This window comes from Giraffa tippelskirchi, chromosome 13, assembly GCF_054371585.1.
Source record: "Giraffa tippelskirchi isolate mGirTip1 chromosome 13, T2T-mGirTip1v1.2.pri, whole genome shotgun sequence".
Taxonomy (NCBI): domain Eukaryota; kingdom Metazoa; phylum Chordata; class Mammalia; order Artiodactyla; family Giraffidae; genus Giraffa; species Giraffa tippelskirchi.
Window position 1 is genome coordinate 82,310,309 of NC_137287.1, and position 25,619 is coordinate 82,335,927.

Here is a 25,619-nt window from a genome sequence, read left to right on the forward strand (position 1 = left end):
GTTTAGGTTCTGTGTAGATGATCTGTTTCATGTGTATGAAATGATGACTTCCAGGTGATTCGCCCTGGCCTAATAATCCCACAAAGAAGTTGGCATTTTCCAGCCAGTTAGAAGAAAATTCCTTGCTTGGGGCCGTTGCAAAATACAGCTCTGTGACTGTTTCAGGCGGTTGTTCTCATCTCATTGACTTTCCGTAAAGGAATGTGTGTGTGCTCTTTGTTCTAATTTATTCATTGGTGAGGCTATCATAGTTTTACTTAGCAGAAATACCTTATTTCCAGAGTTTACAGTGGTTCAGGGCTCTCTTCCCTTCTGGATTCAGGAGGACACTGTGTAGACCTGTCTGTGTGGGTCCATGTCCGTCTGTCCACGAGTGAGTAGAGGAGGCTTGCCTGGTGATTGGTGTGGAGCCATTGGGGGGCGGGGGGTTAAAACAACTTCTCCGTGCCTCACAGCCACCCCAGGCCAGGAGCCTCCTCCTCCACACCCAGGCAGAAATCGCTTCTTGAGACTTGGGTCCCAGCCCCTGCTTAGCTGGGCTTCCCTGGTGGCTCAGTGGTAAAGAATCTGCCTGTCAATCAGGAGATATGGGTTTGATCCGTGGGTTGTGAAGATCCCCTGGAGAAGGAAATGACGACCCACTCCAGTATTCTTGCCTAGAAAGTCCCATGGACAGAGGAGCCTGGGAGGCTACAGTCTATAGGGTCACAAAAGAGTCAGCACAACTTAGCAACTCAACAACAACAATCTGCTTACTTAAGAATCTGGAGACAGAGACCATTAGTTCTCTCAAACTGAGAAGGTCTCTCATTGCTATTTTCATTTGCATTTCTTTGAGGTTAAAACTTTTCACTCGTATTGAATCTTGGTGTTTCTTTTTCCATAAATTATCTGCTTACCTTTTTAATAACACACTCAGAATTATTTGTGGAAGTGTCTCATGTAAATAGTGTAGGAGGTTTTGTGTGAAGGGCTAGTCTCTCCTCATCCTAATCCCTTGGCTCCTACTCGAGAAGTCATCACTGGCACTCAGCTTCTGAGGTCTGCTTTCAGCCATCGGAGGCATGACCAAGTAACTGTAGTTTAATATGAACACTGACCCGGTGCTTTGCACCTGGCAATGTATTCTGTTAGTAACCTCATTTTCTCCATGACTTCGTAACATTACACTGTCTCTGTACTGTGATAGGTTCAGGCCATCCCCTGGTGCTGGACATTTAAGCTGTTTCCAGTTACTTCCTCTGAATCCACAATCTTGCAGGGAATGGTCTTGAATATACTTCTTAATGTATTTGTTCATCTGCAAGATAAATTCTAGAAGGTAGAACTGCAGGGTCAAGAGAGCATCGGCCTTTCTTCTTTTGATGGCTGCAGTTGTATGGGATGGGCATAAGCTGTATGGGAAGACTGTGTCTCTAATATTCATGAAAATTTGAAAGTATTTTCTGTCCTCTAGCCTAGCGTTCCGACTTGCTACTCAGTTTGCTTTAAATGTGGGGCCAGCAATCACCCATCTGCTCGCTTCTGTGGCTCCTGTGGCCTTTATGTGAGGTCCTTGGCACGACCCTACGTGGAGAGCAGCCTGGCTCCAGCTGCTGGAGAATTTGGCCTGTTTGCTGAGGTGAGGCCTCCACGCTAGTAAGACCTGGTCCCGGGACGGGGTTTTGACTCTGAATTTGTGTGCCCGACCCTGTGAGCCAGCCCAGGGGACGAGAGCCAAAACACTTAGACCCTTCTCATGGACTTTAACTAGGTGTACAAATAAGTTCAACCAGTTTATGTTTTCAACACATTGATTGCTTTGGGATTCAAAGATATGCATTTATAGATATTCATATCTATATGAATAGATATGATATTCATAGATATCATATTCATATCTATATGAATAGATGTGATATTCATAGATATCATATTCATATCTATATGAATAGATGTGATATTCATAGATATCATATTCATAGATATTCATATCAGGCAGATATTCATAGATATGCATTTATATCAGGCAGATATTCATAGATATGCATTTATCTACACTAAATTGAGGCCTAACTACATATGCAAGGCAATAGATGTCATTGCACGCATGCTCAGTCACTTCATTCATGTCCAACTCTTGGCGACGCTATGGACTGTAGCCCTCCAGGCTTCTCTGTCCATGGGATTCTCCAGGCAAAAATAATGGAGTGGGTTGCCATGCCCTCCTCAAGGGGATCTTCCAGACCCACGGATCAAACCCACATCTCTCATGTCTCCTGTATTAGCAGGCGGGTTTACCACTAGCACCACTTGGGAAACCCTAATAGATGTCATTAGGGAGATTTAAAATACATGGGATAAAATGTATTTTTTTCTCTTGAATTTCTTATGTAGCACACCAAGAAATTTCCCCCTGCTCTTTTATGTTTTAGAAAACTTACACTGGGGTACATAAAATTGCTTTTGCCACTTATAACAACTGGGCATATTTGAGGAAAATCTCCCAAGACTATTTTCAGAAGGACTTAATCTCTAACCAGCTTCATGTTAGCCATTTATGGATTTGTCTAAGCTACAGGAAGATTTTTCAGGTCTGTTCTTCTCTTTAGATTCTTCTTTTCATCAGAAGAATTTGTGAAGATCGATCATTTGTAGAGAAAATGCACATGCACTCAGCAACTTTGCATCCATTTTTAGGGAGTTCATGCCTTTTTAAGTCTAAGTCCTAAGTGTTAGTCGCTTCAGTCATGTCCAGCTCTTTGCGACCCCATTGTAGCCCACCAGGCTTCTCTGTCCATGGACTTCGCCAAGCAAGAATACTGGAGTGGGTGGCCATGCCCTTCTCCAGGAGATCTTCCTGACCCAGGGATTGAACCTGAGTCTCTTATGTCTCCGGCATTGCAAGCAGATTCTTTTACTGTCTGAGCCACCATGCCTTCTTAACCCAGATTAAAACACAGATCCCATGACTGCCAATAGCCCAGGTGGCATGTTTGTGCAAATGAGACATGTTGTTTTTTCCTTAAGACACTTGATTGCCATCTGTTGGAAATTGATTGTAATTTACTAATTTTGTTGGACATTTTCTTCCATCTACCAGAAAAATTGTCCTAATATGCAAACATACAGCATCCACCACGTGAATATCACTCCTTTAGATGCAGTGCGCAACATATATAACATTACATGGTAGTCCTCTCAATCCCCCAGGCCCAGAGGGTGGAGAGTGTCTCAGAGAATATGCTGGTGCCCAGTAGCTGAGTGTCGATGGTCCGCTGGATTGTTGAGTTGAGAGGATGGATTTCTTCCAGGCCTCAGGCAGTAGGACAGTCAGTGGCCAGGGGGTGGGGCTGGCCTCACAGATCAGGCTAGGCATTGCTGGGAAAAACAAGCATGGAAGATGAGGCAAGACCTGAAAATATTTTTTTTAGTTCAAAGTAGTGTTTTGGAGTTACTTTTGCTTCTGATTAGGACTGTTTTCTGTGAGTAAAATGGAAAATGAATTAATTTATGTTATAATTTTTTTAATGTTTCCTGTCTCACTCACGTAGCCTCGACCTGTCTGGCAGCCCCTAAACGTTCCTCTGCCCAGGCCTGACGCTGGTCCTAAGAGGGATGTGGGCACACAGACCACCGGCCTATTCTACCCGTCGGGGACCCTCCTGGCGAAAAAGGAGCTGGAGGTGGCTTCCCAGAAGCAGAGGCAGGAGAAGACGAGTGACCACAAGCCTCTCCTCACAGCTGTCAGCCCCGGGAGAGGTGAGACAAACACTTCTCTGCAGGGCACCCACACTCTCAGCAAATTTCCTTTTCTTCCTTGTGATTCATTTTTTATATACAGGAAGTGCCTTTATTTTTCTCTTTCCGAGTAATTTTGCTCTGAATGAATGATAACACTTCCTTAAACATTTAGCGTGTTTTGACCCTGAACCCCATTATCTAGTTTGTAAATGAAATAGCACATAAGACTTTGTATGCTGCTGCTGCTGCTGCTAAGTCGCTTCAGTCGTGTCCGACTCTGTGCAACCCCATAGACGGTAGCTCACCAGGCTCCCCTGTCCCTGGGATTCTCCAGACAAGAACACTGGAGTGGGTTGCCATTTCCTTCTCCAGTGCATGAAAGGGAAAAGGGAAAGTGAAGTCACTCAGTCGTGTCCAACTCTTTGCGACCCCATGGACTGCAGCCTACCAGGCTCCTCCGTCCATGGGAGTTTCCAGGCAAGAGTACTGGAGTGGGGTGCCATTTCCTTCTCCGAGACTTTGTATACTAACGTACAAATGTTGGTAGTCTGCGTCACTGTTGCTGTCTGCCATCAGCTCTTTTTAGTGGGGTAAATTTCACCTGACATGAATGTCACCATCTTCCCCATTTTAGAGGGTACAATTCGGTAGTATTTAGTACATGAGCAGTATTGTACGACCATCACTGCTCTTCCTCTCCTTTTCCAGAACATTTTCATCTCCTCAAAGATAAACCCCATATGCTGTAAGCACCACCCTCTACCCCCCACCAAGGGTGTAGTCACCACTCGTCTGTTTCTATCTTTATGGATTTGCTTATTCTGGATGTATAAGTGGAAGCATATGATGTCTTTTGTGACCAGCTTCTTTCACTTTGTTGTTGTTGTTCAGTCACTCAGTCATGTCCGACTCTTTGCAACCCCATGGACTGCAGCATGTCAGGCTTCCCTGTCCTTCACCATCTCTCCAAGCTTGCTCAAACCCATGTCCATTGAGTTGGTTATGCCATCCAACTGTCTCGTCCTCTGTTGCCCCCTTCTCCTCCTGCCTTCAATCTTTCCCAGCATCAAGGTCTTTTCTAATGAGTTGGCTCTTTGCATCAGGTGACCATAGTATTAGAGCTTCAGCTACAACATCAGTCTTTCACTTAGTATAATGTTTCCAAGTTTTTCCATGTAGCATGTTTCAATACTTCATCCTCTTTTTATAGATGAGTGATATTCTGTTGTGTTTGTTCATCAGTAGTGGACATTTGAGTTGTGTGGCTTTGGCAAGGTCTCTTTCCCTGACCATCACCAGCCTTTAAGTTCCATGTGCTGCTGGCCGATTGCTTTATTACTTTCCACAATGCTCTAGGGGTGTAAACTGCTCTACAAGTTGATCCAGTTAAATGTGAGGTTCTTTTTTTTTCACATGGATAGTTTTTGAGGTCAGTGTTTGAGATATTTTTCAGACTTCAAGAGAGCTTGTCTTGCTTAGCTGTATTTCTGTGCTTCTCTTTGGTAAGCTGGCCAGCCTGTGATTTAACTCCTGTCTCTAGGCTCCTCTTACTTGCTTTCTACCACATCGTTCACTGTTACCCTTAGGCCTTAACATCCCCTCCTGCGGGGACTGTGGCCAGCTGGAGGGCCCTGCCCCGTCCAGAGCAGGCAGCTGCCCCTCCAGCCCAGGCAGCTGAGCCCACACAGAAGGGCAGGCCTGGTGTTGCCATGTGTTGCCCACCTGCAGATGAGAGAACAGACGCATGTGAAATCTCTCAAGTCTTAAGTGATGGCAGTGAATTAGAATCATTGTAAACCCTGTGCCAACTGGAAAGAGGCAAAAGGAAGCTTTTCAGAAACATTCTGCATATCGACGGGGTGTATATACTTGCCAAGACTCAGACTGTACCTTTAAAATAGGTGTATTTTCAAGGTGTATTTTTTAATAATAAGTTGTTTCTCAATATGCTTAATTTTAAAAGAGTAAAAGAAAAAGACTCCCTTGGGATTTCCCTGGTGGTCTAGTGGCTAAGACTCCAAACTCTCAATGCAGGGGCCACAGGTTTGATTCCTGATTGGAAAAATGAGGTTCCCCATGCCTCACGGCACAGCCAAAAAATAAAATAAATAAAATAAAAGACCCCAGATATGGCAATCAAAATGTTCCATTGGAATTCTATAGTATTCTATGATTGTTCTTAGTTGCCTATCGTGTCTGACTCTTTGCAACCCCATGGACTGTAGCCCACCAGGCTTCTCTGTCCATGGGATTCTCTAAGCAAGAATACTGGAGTGGGTAGCCATTCCCTTCTCCAGGGTATCTTCCCGACCCAGGGATCGAACCCAGTTCTCCTGCATTGTGGCAAATTCTTTTACCGCCTAAGCCACCAGGGAAGCTCATTCTATGATTAATCATGTGCAAAAAAAAAGAATTCACCAAGAACAAAAAAAAATGGAACTTACTCTAGTACATAGTCAAGGTTCAGTAAATAAAAACCACCACAGAGTTTGGCCAAGAGAAGCCAGCTCTCTGAGAATGCATGGCGTGCTGGTCCTTCTCTGCCTTCACCTCGGAGGAATCACCCGTGTGCTCGGTCTTCTCTCCTCCTCAGGATACTGGAGAAAGCAGGTGGACCACATCTCCGCTCACCTCCGGTCTTATGCTCAGAACAACCCCGAATTCCGAGCCTTGATTGCAGAACCCAGGATGGGAAAGGTGGGTGGACTCTGAGCAGAACTTCCACACCGACCGTCCTGCAGGATCGGGCTGCGGTTGCCCCCACTGACCGTCCTGAAACTGCACTTGGCTTGCCCTTTTTCCTTCTCCTTCCCTGCTTTCCACGCCTCCTCACTGTCCTCCCCACAGCTCTGCCTCCCTCAATCACTTGCTACCTGAGTCTTGTCCCAGGGTCTGGGCACCTGACTCAAGACGGTACATTGTGAACATCTCATGCTTCTAGATGCCTCCGGCTGTGGAATTCTGAGTCAGAACCATTATACCTAACTGTAGGGTTGTGTGTGGGACTTCCCTTGTAGCTCAGACAGTAAAGAATCTGCCCACAGTGCAGGAGACCCGGGTTCGATCCCTAGGTTGGGAAGATCCCCTGGAGAAGGGAATGGAGGGTTAGACTATAATGAAAGAACAGTGTAGTATAGCCACATTGGCACTAAATCTCACCCCTTTTCACTAGCCCTTGTGGCCATAAGAGTTATCAGGTAATTTGTGCTCAGTACCTGCATCAGGTCCTCCCATCTCTAGTCCTCTCAACAGACCTACAATGGGTAGCCTCACCTTGTGGCAGTTTTGAAAACATGCCCACAGATTCTTTGAGAGTCTGCCCTTCAGAGGTTGGAGTCTGTGTCCCCTCACCTTGAATCTGGGTGGGCTTGTGATTGTCTAACAGACTATGGTGGAAGTGATACCTGAGCCTCCCAAGGTGTGGTCATGCAAGCCTTCCCCTGCTTGGCACGCTCACCACCAGCACTCGCTCATGGAGCCCGGCCACCCACTATGAGAAGCCCAAGCCACGCCAAGTGGCCGCACACAGGGGCTCCGTCTGCAGCCCCAGCTGAAGCGAGTCCTTGCGTGGTCCTGCCTCACGTGGAGCCAGGCAGATGACTGATGAGACCCTGGTCATCCCAGCCCCTGAGCATGGAGCCACCTCTTGCCACTTGAGTCCTTCCAGCCAAGGCCTCAGGCATGCAAGACAAGCTGTCCATGCCATGTCCTTTGGAATCCACAAACATAATAAAATGGTGGTTATTGAATGCCACTAAATTTGGGGTTTTTTACGCTGCAGTAGATAATCAGAACAAGCCTTATTTGACATCCAGGAAAACTGGCTCAGGGAGCTTTGGTAGTAACCTTCCCAGAACTACACTCTGGGTCTCAGGGGATCAGGATTTGAAGCAGGTTTGTCAGATCTCAAGGGTACTGCTATTATAAAGACACTTCTATGAGAAGACCTTTTCCTCTGTCATGAAGTCAGAAGAACCTTTAAAAGTTAGTCCACCCATTCCTCTGCCACCAGGTTAGGCCAACATTGAAACTGTGTCATTGTCAAGTATTGCTAAATTTCTTTTTATAATCCATTCTGATGGTTTGTTAATTCTTTGGCCCAGTCTAGGGCCTTGCAGGCTATGACCTTGTGGGGTGAATCTGGCCTATTACTAGTTTTATAAATCAAGTTTTATTGGATCACAGCTGCACTCATTCATTTACTTATTGTCTGTAGCTGCTTTTGTGCTACAATGGCAAGGACCATATGGCCCACAAAACCTAAAATATTCAGTGTCTGATCCTTAAAGCATTTGCTGAGCCCCATATATCTAAATTCCTTCTGGCACTTACAGAGACAGCAGCTCACCTGAATATCTGGTCCTTGATTGCCAAGGACCGGCCCCACCCCCACCCCCACCCCAGGTTACCTTTTCCTAGTTGATGACTTGCAGCCATGTGACTTAATTAAAGTATGTCTCCTGCAGAGAGTATAAATTTGAGTCTTGCTTTCTTAACCAAATCTGGCAGTCTTGACTCTTTGATTGGAGTATTTAGTTCATTTATGTTAATGGAATTATAGATAAGTATGCATTTGTGTCTGCCATTTGATCTTTGTGTTCTGTTTCATCTGGTTTTTTGTTTCTCTTTTCCTGCCTTCTTTTGCGTTAATGAAATATTTGATTACATGTACAGTTTGGCATCTCAGAGTTTCTTGGCTGTGCCTCAGGGCCTTGAGTCCCACACTCCTGGTTATGAATTCTCTCTCTTAACTTTTTTTACAAGCTCATCTCTGCTACTGTTCATGAGGATGGCTATGAAGTCAGCATCAGGCTGAATTATATTCAAGTCTCAAACAAGGTGAGTAAAACTGTCAAAGTTATTCATTTGAGAACTGACTGACCTAGAAAAGGGTAGCTTATAATTTATTGAAATGCTTCTACATAATCCACAGAAAGGAAGAGTTTCCAATAACTGTAGGCTAGCAGTTTCATAGAATTAGATAAGTAACTGAGCTAAACCTCAGAGAAGCCAGCTTTCAGGCACGTAAACATGTCATGAGAACATGTCATGGTCCTTTAGTTCTCCAGTTACTTACACTCTCTGAAGTCTAGGTGAAAGGCTGACACAAGTTTTTGCTACATGTACTTTGACCTCTTTGCCTATAAAAATAAGCCGAACTTTGTGGCCATATATCCCTGAATTTGCCTTCTTATGTGGTAACTGGAACATTGTCACAGAGCCTGTGACCAACACTAATTGATGGATTTGGCAGCTTTACTTTCATTGGACAAGAAGTCACAGTATACAAAAAGAACAATGAATGGATTGAGAATATGAGTGAAGAAGGCAAGGAAAAGAAGGGGGAACTTGCCCATGGCCATGACCTGGCAGGATAGATGCCTAGGTCTTGCCTAAGTCACAAGGAGGCTGGGAGTGAGATCCCATGGGAAAATGCACGTGAACGTCTCTGAAACCAAGGAAAGCGCTAAATGCTGTGATTTCTGTTGTGTGGCTGCAGCAGAACTTAGGCGGGGAGGTGCTTCAGGAGAATGGGACTGGGGATGCAGGAGATAGGGTTGGGGGGGTGCGTGGTGGGAAGCTGAATGACAAGGGTTCTATCCTGATCCAGCAGGAGCTCTGGCATGTGAATCACACCACCTTTGTCCCCAGTTGAGGCAGGGGGAGGGGCATAACCACTAGGGCAAGTCAGCACCCACCTACTGAGGGCAGTTGGGGACAGGGGTCAGCCATGAGTTGTTAGCAGCCAGCGTAGCAGCTGGGATGGTAGCTGACGGGTTTAGAGGAACTGGGCAGCCACCAAGAGCATCTACAATGTGTTGTCCATCATGTAGAAGGGGGAGAAGTGTCCCCAGGTTCACAGTATGTTTCTTGTTAGCCTGTGTGTTCTGTGCTCAGGAAGTAGCGGGTGGCCCCGTGGTGGGGTGGGCAGGATGCCACACTGTGAAAGTGGTCCAGATGGGTCGGAATTCCAGGTCTGGCCTTTGTCCCACCCATCCTCATTTTATAGACATCCACGTAGCCTCATTTTACCTTCTGGTTATATATCCACTTTACAGATGAGGAAACTGTAAGGTTCCTAAGGTAGTAAGTGACCGCACCAGGATTCAAGCTCTGCAGCCTGAGCCTGCCCATCAGGCCGACCTAATTCCAAGACTTGGGAGGGCACAGTTACATACACATTGTATAGAGGGGCTGGGGCAGCTGCGGGAAGGTGGGCTGGCAGGAACCCGTTTGGAGGCTGTTGCCATGTTCCTGGTGAGAGAGGAGGGGCCAGACCGAGGCGTCGTTTGAGAGGCAGAATGGACAAAGCATCACAGTGAGGTCAGGGAGTTGTCCAAAAGGATGGCCAGGCTTCAGGCTTGACCATCCGTCATTAACAGAAAAAGAGGGGCAGGTGAGCAGGGAGACTGTTCTTTCTGCTGGAACGTGGCGTCGTTCACGGTGCATGAATTTTTTCATTGGCCAGAACTTTTACCTGAACAAGGCGATGAATTTCAGCGACCACTTCCTGAGCAGCATCACTGAGGGTGGGAACGGGCTATTCAGCAGCGGGTCCAGCTTGGGTGAGTTGTCCCCCTTCTGGGAACTTTAAAACATTGACCCGTTATATATGGACACTGTTAAGAGAACAAATCCTATGAGTTCTCATCATGGGGAACAGTATTTTTTTCCTGCCTCTTTAGTTTTGTTTCTGTACGAGATGACGCTGTTCACCAAGCTTCTTGTGATCGCTATTTCGTGGCGTAAGTCATCATGCTGCACACCTGAAAGTTATGCAGCACTATATGTCAATTGCATCTCAACAAAACTGGAAGAAAAATAATAATTAAAAAAAGAAAAACCAGGAGACTTCCCTGGTGGTCCCGGTGGTTAAGACTTCTTCCAGTGCAGGGGGTATGGGTTCGATCCCTGGTTGAGAAGCTAAGATCCTATGTGCCTCAAATCCAGAAAACCAAAGCATAGAACAGAGGCCACAGTGTTGTAATAAATTCAACAAAGACTTTAAAAATGGTGCCCATCAAAAAACCTTTTTTTAATAAAAATAAAAAAGGACAGGGGACCAAAAACAACACAGTGACTCAGCAAGGACGGCAGAGAAGTGCTTACCGTTTGCTGGCCAGCCACACCTGTCACTTTCACGTTCAGGCCGTATTACCTCCTCTGGCCTCCCGGAAGTCAAGTGTGAGACCTTTGCAGATAGATTGGGGCAGGGGGGTACTCTTTGGGGCCTGAAAACGGTAGCTTCTTTTTTCCCCCTCCTTCTCATCCATCCTCTAGCTCTGGACTGAGAGGGCTGGCCCCAAGTGTCCTTTCTGCCAGGTTTCATCAGATAGGAATTTCTATAAAAGCCTTTTCCTTCTCCTGACTTCCAAGGGGGCACGGGGGAAGGGAGAGTGGCTCTTGCACAAGGGGAGTGGCAGGGGCATCACTCGGTCCTGGACTCCTGTCATTCCAGTGAGCGACTACAGCCAGGGCGCTCCTGATGCCGAGGAGAAAGTCACCAGGACCAAGAATTTCAAGACCAAACCCTTTCAAGAGAAGAAGCAGCAGCTTTCGGTACGTGTGCTCCTTGATGCTTCAGCCTGTGCGTCTAGTGTTTCATTTTGCGATTTTTACAGATTTACTTTTAATTGGAGAATAGTTGCTTTCCAGTGTTGTGGTGGTTTCTGCCATACATCAACATGAATCAGCCATAGGTACACATGACACCTCCCTCCCACCTCCCACCCCATTTTGAGATTTTTTTAAATGGAAGAATACTTTTTCATTTTCTGTTTGCTTTTTTTTTTTACACTATGTTTTCACCTATGGGGGCAAAACCCTTTAAAATCTCTCAAGATTATTCACTAAAATTACAATTCTCCCCAGTCTCCTGAACCTCCTCTGTTTTTTCTCTAGGGTCAATTCCATCTGCTCATCTTTCTCTCTCTTTTTTTTTTTGGTTTGTCTTTAACATGTGCTGACCCTTGGTTGTCAGGTCATGTTGACAAATGAGGGACTGGTTTGATCAGCACAGGAGCCCAGCCTGGGTGCCCGGCTAGGTGTGGGCCCAAGGTCCCTGTCTGGCAGAGGGTTCCTGAAGTGGCCGGCGTGGGAAGGCTTCTCCCCTGGTGGCCAGTGTGGTGGTGTGACTGCTGTGGTGTTTTCCATTCCTTCCTGGCCCTCCAACTGCTTCCCGTGTCCATCATAGAGGCCTGGGCTCTGCCCTTCACTTTCTTGGGCCCTGTGTTCCCAGTAGAAGCCTCTGTTACGCAAATCATGAACCATCTGGAAAACAGCATCGGGTTTAAGCAGCAGCAGCAACTTCCACCCTGCTATACCCTTCTGCTCTGGAGAGAGGGGGGGCGCTAGCCATCCCTGCATTCACACTGAAGCCCTTTAATAATGCACTGTGGATTCAGCCACACCCAACGCCCGCCCTCCCTCTGGGCTCCCTGGGGAGAACCCACTTACACTTCTGGGGTCCACACTTGCTTGTCTTCTTGGCTTCGATTCCTGATCCATCTGATTCCATTTATTTTCTACCTCTGGAATTCCTCACCATTTCTCATGGATGGTACCCCTTCCAGGTTTCCCACAGCTGTTCAAGTACAGTTTTTCACAAATATGAGCCCTGAATAGTTTTAAGGGGTGCTTTGGAGAGAGAAAGATACATGGATGCCCTTGCTCACCCAACATCCTGCCCTTTGGTTGGACGTCTTTGGCTGTGGCAAGGGGAACAGAGGTGCTTAGCCACAAGCCAAGCCAGGGTCCCCGCCCAACCAAGATGCAGGTGGATACCGACAATGTCGGTTCTTCCTCTATCCTCAGTCACACCAAGCCCCGGACCTCTCTGGCTCACATGCCAGCACCCAGCCTGCAGCAGGGGTTCTCCGCAAGTGGGTGCTTACATTCAGGCTGATTTTGAACACCTTATAAAGCATAAGCTCACATGGTAAGGAATCTGCCTGCAATGTAGGAGACCCAGGTTCAATCCCTGGGAGATCCCCTGGAGAAGGAAATGGCAACCAACTCCGGTATTCTTGCCTGGGGAATCCCATGGACAGAGGAGCCTTGCAGGCTACAGTCCATGGAGTAGCAAAGAGTCAGACCCAACTGAGCAATGGACACTATATAAACCATACAGAGTCAATTTCAGGGTTCACTTGGTTGCTTTTCCTAGAAACACTGATAATAAAACTAGGGTGGGGTTTCTGGGGTTTTTTGTGAGGTTTCTCATTGCATCCCTGTCCTTAGTAGTACAAAAGAGTGTCTGTGTGGAGTCCTTCCCCCAGGCAAGACATCAGAGACCAGCCAGGCTTACTTTAGATGTGTTTACTTGTGCTGCTGGCTGTTAAGGATCGTACATACCATACATGCACACCTCCTACACACCACATACACACCACACGCACACGCCTGCATATGTATGCACACGCCTGCATACGTACGCACACACATACACACCCCTACACTTAGGCATCATACACATGCATGCACACACACATGCATGCTCATGCTCACCTGTCTCTGGGGCCCAGAACGTAACCCAGAGGGGAGACATTTGACCTGAGGGTTGAGCTGGACCGGTGGGACTTGCCAGTAAAAATACTCTGTGGGCGCACAAATGACCAGCTTCTGTGCTCCTGCAGCCTGAAGACAGGCTTCTGCTGAAAGAGGTCGGACCAGCAGGGGAGGGAAGAGCATCTGTGATGGAGCAGCTGCTGGATGAGGTGAGGACAGCTGGCCTTCTGCCCCATCTTGGGCACGCTCACAGAGCCAATTAATCAGAAACTGTCCGGGCAGCGGGCCCAGCGGCTAGTCAAAACCTGCACAGTAGGGACTCCCCCAGTGGTCCAATGGTTTAGACTTCACCTTCCAGTGCAGGGGATGCAGGTTCCATCCCTGCTGGGGGAGCTAAGATCCCACATGCCTTGTGACCCAAAATCCAAAACGTAAAACAGAAGTAATATTGTAATGAATTCAATAAAGTCTTTAAAAAAATGATCCACGGTAAAAAAAAAAAAAAAAAAAAGACAAACACTTCACACTGTTACCTGTTGCTAATTTTTATAGCAAAAAAAAATAGGCAGAAAAGTGCACAGGAACCCAAATAACTTACAGGCCGGGGGACAGAACCCGTGGTCTGTGACCCTGTGTGAGCTTCCTGTCTCCTGAAGAAGCAAAATGGTCCCTCTGGGGGCCTCACCTCCTGCTGGGCGGGTGGAGGTGGGGGACAGGAACTCGAGTCCATCACCCGTGTGGCACGGCAGCTCTGTCTTCAGAGCTGGTCCTGGGCTGCCTGCTTCTCCTCTCTCCTGAGTTAAGCAGTTTACTTCCGTCAGGGACTTGCTACTAGGAGGGCAAGCGGGTGCCACGGAACGCAGGCTCTTGTGCGAGTTTGTCCCTTTCCCCACATGGCAGGGAGCCGACCCCAACTGCAGTGACAACCAAGACCGGCCCATCCTAAGCCTGGCGGCCATGAACCAACACCATGAAGCCATCCCAGTTCTCGTGCAGAGAGGAGCAGACGTGGACCAGCAGTGGGGCCCGTAAGTGAGATGCAAGGAGGGGAGAGCGCTGGGTGAAGTTGCAGCCAGCAGGGGCCTGGCGGGGCTCCACTGTCAGTCTACACGCCCACCCCATTCAACCTGAATCACTTAAGGACCATTTCAACCCATTCTGGCCTGAATGAGAGACTTGACTGTTGTCTGTTTTCCAAATCTGGATAAAACAAAGGTTTTAAAACAGATCATTAGATCATCTTTTAGTGGCTTTTATAAATGATGATCCAGTTTGTTAGCTCATGAATTTATTTATATCTGTGGGGCCACAAATCCTTAGTCCTTGGGTGCTAAGCCGTGTTTTCATCATGATCTGAAGTGAGTGTTCCACAAGGAAATGTACCCGTGAAGTTACTGCAGAAAGAAAACCTTGTCCTGGCATCTCCAGATGCTAACAGCACTGGGAGGAAGCTGAGTTGACCACCTCATCTCCTGGTGCCTCAGTGTCCCCAGCCAAGAAGCAGGACAGAGAGACACCTGGAGACATGGGATGGTTACTTACCTGCCTCTCGAGCAGCCTGGCCTGGTGACTCTTGTTCTCTTGCGAATCACTTTGGAAACCGGGGTGGATGGTGTTTTGAGTCCAGGGCCTCACTGTTAACGGCTCACATCCCACTGCCCTAATCGCAGGTCAGCCACTCGGCCTCCCTTGCTATTGCTGAGACCAGGTGGGGTCCCTCTATGAACTGTGCCTCTGAGGATGGCAAGGAGCACAGGGGGTGAAAATTCAATAGCTTCACTTCTGTCTTCCTTTGTTTCAAAATGTCCTCTAGCATTTTTATTCAAAATCCCTCAATTTTTCTACGTATGTTTTCAAAGGTTTCTGCCCAGTAGGACCCCATGTCAGTAGACAGGACCCCTTTTTAGTTTCACTTTATAGCGGAATGTTTGGGATGTGGATGAACGCATTTGATGCCTGGAATTTACTTTCTCAGGCTTTCTCACTGCTCTCATGCATCATACCTTGTGAGCTTCATCATTTACCTACACTTATATTATCAATAGAAATAATGCCACCTTGTTTTGTGTTAAGGTGTACTTTATATTTGTATAATTCAGACAAGGACTTTTTTGGGGGGTTGCAGTGAGTCTTTGTTGCTGTGTGGGCTTTCTCAAGTTGTGGCGAGTGAAAGTTACTCTTCGCTGCAGTGCGTGGGCTCCTCACGTAGTGGCCTTTCTTGTTGGGGAGCACAGGCTTTAGGCACGGGCGCTCAGTAGTTGTGGCACACCGGCTTAGTTGCCTCCCGGCATGTGGGATCTTCCCGGACCAGGGATCCAGCCTGTGTCCCCTACATTGGCAGGTAGATTCTTATCCACTGTACCAGCACAGTAGTCCAAGATAAGGATTTTTAAATTGCATCAAAGAATAATGTTTGTGGTTTGAGAGATTTACAAAAATCTCTTAAGCATATTTTGAATCGATGCTTAAGTGTGATGAGTCCTGGCTTTATGAAGAGTCCAGCTAAGAGGATAAAACTACTCTGGACATGGAACAGATGACCTGTTTCTCTTTGGTGTCCTCAGTTCCCATTCTTGCTTTATTGTCATTCTGTAAACTGACATCTTACTCATGGGTGATCTCCTTGTGTTTCTACTAAGTCTAGCTCGTGGCTGTATGGTCTAGCTGAGTGTGTGTAACAGCTCTTTTTCACTTCCCCCTGCGTTATCTTTGTTACTGTTAACAGTTTATGGGTCATGTAGGATGGGGTTTGGAAAGCAGATTTTTCCACCAAGAGCCAATTCTGCTAAGACTGGCTAGTATTTGCTAGTTTGAAGTGTTTGGGCCTGAGTCCTCCCGGCCCCTGTCTCTCAGCTGGATCCAGGACATGAGCTCAAGGCTCCGCTGAGATCTTTAGGCACACGCCCCTCGGAGATCTGACTTTCCTATAGAAGAGGCCCTTTGCAAGCAAGGACTCACATGCTCTTTCCCACCCTGAGCTGGTTGAGCTGATGGAGAGAGGTCGCCCAGGTGGTCTCTACAGAAGTAACCTCTGTCAAGCAGCCTGGCAGGCAATAGAAAGCCCCTCCCTAGGATTTCTGGCTCCCCGGTTTGTCTCTTTCTTACCAGAATAAACTCATACTCAGCAGAAAGGGGATCTTGTTGTTCAGTCACTCAGTCATGTCTGACTTTTTGCGACCCCATGGACTGCAGCACACCAGGCTTCCCTGTCCTTCACCATCTCCTGGAGAAAAGGTGGATGGCCAAGGAGTAATGCACATCCTCCACCAAAGCTGATACCTCTTACCAGCAAACTTCAGAAGCACAAATTCAAGACCTCGCGAGGAGAGGGACATGGAGACGTGGTTTGCTTTTGGGCCGGAGCTGGGCTTCTTCACAGTTTCAAACTGTGAACAGTTTCAAACTTCGCACCTCTGAGCTCTGCCCCAGGAGGCTGGTGAGGCAAATGCAGCTATCAGTGTACTTAGAGGTTCACCAGGGAGATGTATTGTTAAGGTAATTCAGGGTTTACACACAGAGAGTGTACCTTGATTCACCGAGATACCTAGATCACCTAGATCGGGGTAAATAGTTTGTGTTGCTGTGCATTGGTAGAAAAGTGTCTTTATGATACAAATTCACAGAGTACCACGGTGTACTTGCTGTGCAAAACTGTGTTCTGGAAGGTCTGATATGATGACAACTAGCTACTCGGAGGAACAAACTCACAGCTTGATGTTCTGACATGAGGGTGTGTTCCATCTCATGCCCTCACTGTGTTGGAGGCAGTTTGTCTGAGGAGCAGAGTATACAATGAAGATTTATCATTTTCCCAAGTGAACTGTGGTTACACAGGAAATACCAATTACTAACCTGGAAAATATAGTCATCAGCAACCCGGCCCCCCTCACCCCCACAATACCTTCATTCAGTAAACTGAACACCCTCTGCTCTCAGTCGAGGGAGAGCTCTGAAGGCAGAAGGTCAGGAGCCTACTTAGGAGATGCTGTGACTCTGTGACTAAATAAGTTCAAATGGGAAATGCGTGATGAAGTCCCCCAGAACCCAAGGGTGTGAAGTGATGGGTAAGCCTTCTACTACCAGACAGATGGGAAGGATGAAGGACAAGGAGGAGGCTGGTGTGACCGAGACCTCCATCCATGGTCAGGCTCCCAGCATGCTGTACACCCCTCACCCTGAATTTGTAACTGGGTGGTCTCAGCTCCCCGAGAGAGGAACAAGCACTGTGTCACACGTGACCTGGTGGCCCTGGCACCTTTAAGGGCACCAGGAGGCACCCACATGTGTGTGGAGTAGACAAACAAATAATTCAAGTGTCTTAGAGCCCAGGAGGTGTGACCTGAAGGACCTCATGAGAAACGTACACTTTGAAGGTGACTCCTGGGAATTTTGCTATGGTGGGGGTGGAGAAGGGGAAGAGGTAGCCTTCTGTGATGACGGAACAGTTTGGAGGCAGGAGAGAGCAAAATGTGGAGAAAAGGAGCATATTCTTCTCATCTGTCAAATGGGGGTGATTGTGCTCAAATCATAGAGTTAGTGGAGGATGAAATGAGTGTTTTGAGGTGCCCGTGAAGAGCCTAATGATTGGACTCTACTGGTAGCAGTCACGATGCTGTGGTAATGAAAAGGTGGGTTATCAGGATTTGAGTGGAAAGTGTCAACTACTCAATGATGGACAGTGTATAAGATGGAGATGAGAGGGGCCTGGGAGAATAGCCCAGAAAGGTGTTAGGACTGGGTTTAAGTTCTGAATTCTTCTGTTGCTGTTAAGAGATATCGCCAAGCCCTCCCAGCTCCACATTTTCACATTAAGGAAAGGGCATGTGTATTTTTTTAATGCCCCAAGCTCTAAGCAGATGAACTTCATAAGTGCTTCTCATACTGTAACATGTATATCAGTCACCAGAGGACCTTGTTAAAATGCACATTCGGTAGATCTGGGTGTGGCCAGGGCTGAGATCCTGCATCTCTAACAAGCTTTCAGGAGAGGCCAGTGGTCCAAGTGCCACCATCTGAGTAGCAGGGATCAAAGCCTGTTCTTACAAATACTGAGATGTTAAGAGATGGCCCAGCATGGCCCTCGGTAAGGAGATGGCCTCTCAGTGCTGTTGGACATGGGATTTTCCCCATGCCTTGCAGGTGAGTGATGTTGATCTGCTCAAACGAACAATAATATCACCACCACCACCAACAGCAATATGAAGGCTGATCCCCAAATCTTAGTTGCCAGGAGCAACTGTATGCCTCAAACCAAAGGCAGCTCTTTGGAAAGCCATGGGAATTCGGGTGTAAGGCACACAGCCATTCTCACTTCCTGCCTCTGTAGAAAGATGAGGAGGAACTAGCCAGTCACACCACCCAGATTTACTCTGAACCAGGGTCCCTGGCCAGATAAGCTGGCGGAACATACGTGAATGCTAAGATCTAAAATTAGATGAGACCTGAAACCACTGGGGTGGCTTGGTGCTGAGAGTTCTACTGCAGCAAAAACCAGTTGAAAGTGCTAAGCTTCTCACTTTCTGGAAAATGGAAAGTCTTACCACCTGGACAGTTCTGACTCTGGAGCCAGAATCAGGCTTCCCTGCACCCACCGTTGGAGGCAGAGGTTCATAGACATGTGTACCTGCCATTCTTGCAAGTCATGTGGGTCTCAGTCTAGGAGGCAACACTCCTTCCCTAAGTTTGTCTGTTCATTCTCTTCATTGGTGTATTCATTTCACTAGTGGTTTCTGAGCACCTACTGTGTGCTGGTCAGCATTCTAGGCAGTGGACGTACAGCAGTGATGGAGACAGATCCCTCCCTCATGGAGCTCAGAGTATAGTGGAGGAGACAGACAATAAACAAGTAAGCAGATGAATGAGTCATTTCAGAGAATGCTAAGTGCTGCAAGGAAAATAAAGCCAGGTAAGAGAGTCGAGCATGATGTGGTCAGGAGAGGCCCCCCCACCATCCCCCAGGACCAGAGCAGAGGCTCCCAGAGTTAGTCTGGGACAGGCTTGCTTCAGGTACAGAGCGGCATGGGAGGTTTATTTACCAATTTCATCATTTCTGGACCCATCCTAGTGACATTGTCTTATTTATGACTGGGCTGGCAGAAAGAGCTCTTAAACTCTGTATGATTGCTGAAAACAATCCATACACGCCAAGTAACTTGTCAATTGTATCAGAATAAGATGTGGACATGACTGAAGAAAACCACATCCTGTGAAAGAGCTTGGCAGGTCTCCGCTACCTTCACCTCTTCATCCACAGACCTGTCTTCAAGGACAACTAGTGTAAATATTTTAAAGTTCTCCCAGGAGTCAGCTGTATCTCTGTCACTAAACTTAAATGGGTCATTCCTGATCTAGCATGCTCAGATAGCATCTGTTGATTCCTGCTGTGATAAATGGTGATTACACTTACTGACCCCACCATCACGTTTTGATCATTCTGTTACTGTTTTTGGTTCTTTACTAATTACTGTGAAAATATCAGTGATAGTCCTGAACTCCTCTATGTTGATTGTCATCTTTCAATGATATTGCTTGACTGACTGGTGTGTACTGAGAAGTGTGTATAAGTATGTATTAGTGCTCTATACCTTCACCTCTTTCCTTCCCTTTCCATCTCACAACTTCTGTTAGTCAATGCTTACTTTTTGCAACACTAATGACAGTTATGTTTACTTGTGTTAACATAGTTAAGATGTCCATTAGGTTGATTCCAGTGGTTGAAAAGTATGAAGAGTAATGGCATTATAATAGCTGCATAAATATCATTCATTGCTATATTCTGATTACATTCTATTGTTTGTTGGTTCAAGAAAACAACAACACTTAGGCCAGTGAAAGTAAAATTTTCTTACCAGAAATGTCAAATGGATTCTCCTTACACTCCATAAATTATTCAAAATCAGGCCACATTTCATTTTTTTTTTCTCTTTTTTTCACAATTCATGACTAACTTGTACATGTTTTGTGTATCTTTGATTCCCCTGGGCTTTCTGATTGCCTTTGTTTTTTTTCTGGTTTGAAAGAGAACACGCATTCACCACATCTGTAATCTTATCTGGTTCCTTACTTTTTCAGTGCTTTTCCTCTTAGAGGCTTTCTTCTTAGAGTATACTTACTAGTCAGATTTTGCCTGACAGGTCTCTGGCCCTGCTGCACGGTGGCCATCATGGCATTTCTTTTCACTGGAATCCACCTGTAGTCATTGTTCACTCTTTCCTCTTTCTTGGTTTTGACCCTTGTCAGGCTGGAGTGTGGACTTAGGTAACCTCTTCAGAAAGGGTATGTAGAAAAAACTTTTGAGTCCTTGAGTGTCGAGAATGACTTTCTTTTGTCTTCACTCTTGACTAATATCTTGATATTAATTTCTGTGTTCAAAATGATTTTTCCTCAAGTCTTAGTAAGCCTTGTTCTGATGATTTCTAGCATCCAGCATAACCCATGCACATGCTACAGCAAATTCTTCCTTATTTGTGACCTGTTTGTTCCTCCTGGAAGCATTTATCACTGATGTTCTGAGATTTCACATGGGTATTTTTTTGATGTACTGTTATTCATTCATCCAGGTGGCCCTTTCAGTCTGAAAAGTAATGTGTATTTTCAGTTCAGGGGAAATTTCTTCTATTTTTTTCTGTTCTATCTTTCTAAAATTCTTATGAGCTAGATGGTGGGCCTCTTGAATTGACCCCCTCTATCTGTCTTTTTTAATTTCTTTCCCCATATTTTTCATCTCCCTCTTTCTCTCTGTTTTAAGAGGTTTTCTTGACTCTCTTGCTAACTACTCTTTATTTCAACAGTCAACTTTTTTACTTTCTCAATTCAGTTCAGTCGCTCAGTTGTGTCCAATTCTTTGTGACCCCATGGACTGCAGCATGGCAGGCTTCCTGGTCCGTCACCAACTCCCGGAGCTTGCTCAAACTCATGTCCATCCAGTCAGTGATGCAATCTAATCATCTCATCCTCTAGAGTCCCTGTCTTCTCCTGCCTTCAATCTTTCCCAGCATCAGGGTCTTTTCAAATGAGTCAGTTCTTCGCATCAGGTGGCCAAAGTATTGGAGTTTCAGCTTCAGCATCAGTCCTTCCAATGAATATTCAGGACTGATTTCCTTTAGGACTGATTCGTTGGATCTCCATGAAGTCAAAGGGGCTCTCAAGAGTCTTCTCCAACACCATAGTTCAAAAGAATCAATTCTTTGGCAGTCAGCTTTCTTTATGGTCCAACTCTTACATCCATACATGACTACTGGAAAAACCATAGCTTTGACTAGACAGGCCTTTGTTGGCAAAGTAATGTCTCTGCTTTTTAACATGCTGCCTAGGTTGGTCATAGCTTTTCTTCCAAGGAGCAAGCGTCTTTTAATTTCATGGCTGCAGTCACTGCCTGCAGTGATTTTAGAGCCCAAGAAAATAAAGTCTGTCAATGTTTCTTTCCATTGTTTCCCATCTATTTGCCATGAAGTGATGGGACCGGATGCCATGATCTTAGTTTTCTGAATGTTGAGTTTTAATATTTTCACTTTTTAACATTTTCACTATCCTCTTTCACTTTCATCAGGAGGCTCTTTAGTTCTTCTTTGCTTTCTGCCATAAGGGTGGTGTCATCTGCATATCTGAGGTTATTGATATTTCTCCCAGCAATCTTGATTCCAGCTTGTACTTCATCCAACCCAGCATTTCGCATGATATACTCTGCATATAAGTTAAATAAGCATACTCCTAACATACTCCTTTCCCTATTTGGAACCAGTCTGTTCCATGTTCAGTTCTAACTGTTGCTTCTTGACCTGCATACAGATTTCTCAGGAGGCAGGAAAGGTGGTCTGATACTACCATCTCTTTAAGAATTTTCCACAGGTTGTTGTGATCCACACAGTCAAAGGCTTTGGCATAGTCAATAGAGCAGAAGTAGATGTTTTTCTGGAACTCTCTTGCTTTTTCGATGATCCAGTGGATGTTGGCAATTTGATCTCTGGTTCCTCTGCCTTTTCTAAATCCAGTTTGAACATCTGGAAGTTCATGGTTCACAAGCCAGTTGAAGCCTGGCTTGGAGAATTTTGAGCATTACTCTGCTAGCGTGTGAGATGAGAGCAATTGTGCAGTCATTTTAACATTCTTTGTCATTGCCTTTCTTTGGGATTGGAATAAAAACTGACCTTTTCTTCTTGACCTGCATACAGATTTCTCAGGAGGCAGGTAAGGTGGTCTGGTATTACCATCACTTTAAGAATTTTCCACAGTTTGTTGTGATCCACACTGTCAAAGGCTTTGGCATAGTCAATAGCGCAGAAGTAGATGTTCTTCTGGAACTCTCTTGCTTTTTCTGTGATCCAACAGATGTTGGCAATTTGATCTCTGGTTCCTCTGCCTTTTCTAAATCCAATTTGAACATCTGGAAGTTTACTTTCTAAGAGTGCCTTTTGGTTCTGATTGCTTCTTCTTCACAGCCTCTGTTTTTGTCTTGTGTTGTCTCCAGTCATTTTAAATTTCATATGTTTGTGTGTCTCTGTTTTTTTCTCTTTGATGCTGCCAGTTTTTCTCAGATATGCACAATCCTTTATCATCCATTCAGGTTTACGGATGGGAAATGGGCTAGGTGGGTGGGAATTCTGTGTATATAGCAGGAGCTTATCAAATGAGGGGGGGCTTGGTGAGTCTGTGAAGCTGCTCTCAGGCTGGGACAAGTAGAAGGCTTCCCTCTGGGCATGGGAGTTGCTGACCTGGTTTTCACCAGAGGCTCCTGTATCATCTTCAGAAAAGAGGCCACCACACTTTTTCTCCACTGGGATAAGTTTATGGCTGCAGATATATCTGCACATGCAGGGTACGGGGTGGTGGTGTCGAGGGAAGGACCAGGGGCCAGGAGAATGCAGACCTTCAGCTGCTCATCTCATTTCTGTCTCCAGCCATGACTCCCACCTTCCATCACTCCTGCCACCTCTGATCAGGAGCCTTTCGTGAGTTCTGGAATGCAGGTACCACCCCTTCCTCCACTGTGGCATCCACTGCTCCCTCACTGGGCCAAGCTGACCAGGCAACGTGGAGAGAGAGTCTGGCACATAGCAAAATATGCTGTTTGACCTCTCAGGCCTGCCCTCGGGGCTCTAAGACTGGTGTTTGTTTTCATATCATACAAGCCACACTCACTGAAGCCAAGGTCATTGTCCCTACACAAGAATAGGAGCCTCAGCCCTGAAAGGTTATTGTCATATGGACAGTCGCCAGGATTCAAGCCAAGGGTAAGACCATGTCCCACACATTCCATGAACTCTTGCAGGAAATATACTAACATAGTGTTTATTAGTATAAATTGACTACAAACCAGATCCTTGTGGGATTTCTCACTTTAAAACTTTCTCTCTGATATCAAAGCTTACCCTGCTAATCTTCCAAGGAAAGGAGCAGAAAGGGGAGAGTCAAGAGATTTTCCTGGGTTAGTTAAGTAGGTCATGGGTGATAGCAAGGCCCCGTTGATTGCCTGCTCCCTCTCCAGTCTCTCGAGGATGCTAACCAAGGATTTAGCCAGGGATTTTTTCCCACCCAAACAGGCTCCAAAATACAGCTCTTCATGAAGCAACTCTGCTTGGCCGGGCAGGAAGGGAGTGCATCGCTGCCTTACTGGGGTACGTTCCTTGGCCTCTGGGGGACACTCCAACTGCCACGGTGATCCCCCCTGTTGGTCTGTGAGGATTTCAGGGGGTCCTGGCGCCCGAACAACTGACCCAGTGAATGGGGGCCACCATCCCACCACGGCTCCCAAGGCACTAAGGGCTTTTCAAAGCACAGTGAAAATGCTGCCCCACTTAAATCCGCCTGGTTGTGGGTTGTGGAGACTATGGGAACCCTCTGTCGGGACTGGCATTGGATGTGTGAGATTGCAGAGCCCGTCAGAAGGGCTCAGAGTAGAGCCACCCTTGAGGGCTGGGTCATGGTGGCCTCTTGGGGGAAGTTTGGGATGGGGGCCCAGGAGCCCCAGCAGCAGGGAGGAGTTAGGCCCTGAGGCTCAGGGACTGGAATCCATCAGCTCACCCCTGTTTTCCTTCACAGATGCAACGCCAGCGTCCAGAAGAAGAACGCGAGAGGCCAGACGGCGTACGACCTGGCCCTGGAAACTGGGGACGAGCCCGTCACCTCGCTCTTTGCTGCTAAGCTCGGCCTGGATGAACGCTAAGCCCGAGGGCCCCACGGTCATCATTCAGAGAAGTCACCCAGCTCCAGCTGTGCTGTGTTCGCTTCCTTCCAAATGCATATTCGAGGTTTGGAAATCAAGCTTGAGAGCCACTCATAAGATTTTAAAAAATTATGTGACAGTGTAAGCCACCCATGCCCACACTCCCTGAGTATTTCCCCAAACGCCCTGGATCCTGATGAACGTAGTGTACACTAGTGGTGTGTTGCTGCTTGTCTTCGAATTTGCTCTTGAATCTTATTTCTCAGTAGACAGTAATTGCATACTGTTGTTGTTCAGTCTTTAAGTCGTGTCCAACTCTTTGTGACCCAGTGGACTGTAGCATGCCAAGTTCCTCTGTCCTTCACTCTCTCCCAGAGTTTACTCAAATTCACGTCCCTTGAGTCGGTGATGCTATCTCACCATCTCATCCTCTGCCACCCCCTTCTCCTTTTGCCTTCAATCTTTCCCAGTCTTTTCCAATAATTGCATATGGTTCTAAGCAAAGAAGTATGAAATCTCGTGTAGTGAAGAGTCTCCCTCCCATCCCTGCCCCACGACCACTCACGTCCCTCCTCAGACCATCAGTGACCTCCGTGTCAGTTGTGTGTTTCCAGAAGTAGTGTAGGATTATATAAGCAAGTGTATGTCGTATGTGTATGTGTTCGTGTAGAGTACACGTAAACGTTAAGTGAAAGTAACACACCTATATTCTGTCCCCTCTTCTAAGACAAATAGTGGGAAACCACATACTGCTCTGCATGTTATTTGCTTAATATATCTAGTAAACTGGTTCCAAATTAGTGCATAAAGATTGAGCTTATTAGAATCTTTCCCTATGAAGCTGAACTCATCAATATTCGTATTGTTATGGCTTGTTCTCTGGTTGACAGGTAAGCTTCAAATAAACCAGTTACAGGAATGTGAAACTTTGATTCGTTCCTTTTTTTTCAGATCATCATCTCAGTCTTCATGCTAATATGCTAACGTTGCCATCACGGAGTCTCAGAATTGTTTCTGTTAACCTCTGAAAATAGGATATTCGTTAACTTAGAATAATTAATTCATGACCATAAGTGATAGACCCTGTCGGGGTGGCTGCTGGCATCGCCGCCTGCACTTCCTTTCCCAGAGTGGACGCCTGTCCGCAGGGAGACAGGTGCAGAGTCAGACGGGAGCCCCAGTGGGGTTGTGGGCTTGGATGGCGGCAACCCTGGCCCCGAGGTCAGAG

At 46.5% G+C, this 25,619-nt stretch overlaps 1 protein-coding gene across 30 annotated transcripts in view; it reads left to right on the plus strand.

Annotated features, from left to right (window-relative positions):
• DZANK1 (double zinc ribbon and ankyrin repeat domains 1) overlaps positions 1-25,317 on the plus strand; it is a 51,059-nt gene extending 25,742 nt beyond the window's left edge. For 4 of the 30 annotated variants that reach the window (XR_014073562.1, XR_014073560.1, XR_014073565.1 and 1 more), the window contains exons 11-21: positions 1,457-1,621; positions 3,534-3,741; positions 6,317-6,420; positions 8,488-8,562; positions 10,193-10,289; positions 11,183-11,283; positions 13,359-13,439; positions 14,131-14,258; positions 23,127-23,459; positions 23,769-23,843; positions 24,268-25,317. Coding sequence is in view for 18 of the 30 variants with exons in the window: in XM_081558632.1 (XP_081414758.1) it covers positions 1,457-1,621; positions 3,534-3,741; positions 6,317-6,420; positions 8,488-8,562; positions 10,193-10,289; positions 11,183-11,283; positions 13,359-13,439; positions 14,131-14,258; positions 23,127-23,177; positions 23,769-23,843; positions 24,268-24,391 (1,209 nt within the window). In the remaining 12 variants the exon portion in view is untranslated. Of the gene's footprint in view, positions 1-1,456; positions 1,622-3,533; positions 3,742-6,316; positions 6,421-8,487; positions 8,563-10,192; positions 10,290-11,182; positions 11,284-13,358; positions 13,440-14,130; positions 14,259-18,985; positions 19,147-23,126; positions 23,460-23,768; positions 23,844-24,267 lie in introns of those variants that run through there. The other 26 variants (XM_081558634.1, XM_081558633.1, XM_081558637.1 and 23 more) reach the window with 13 other exon arrangements.
• Positions 25,318-25,619: the final 302 nt, after the last annotated feature.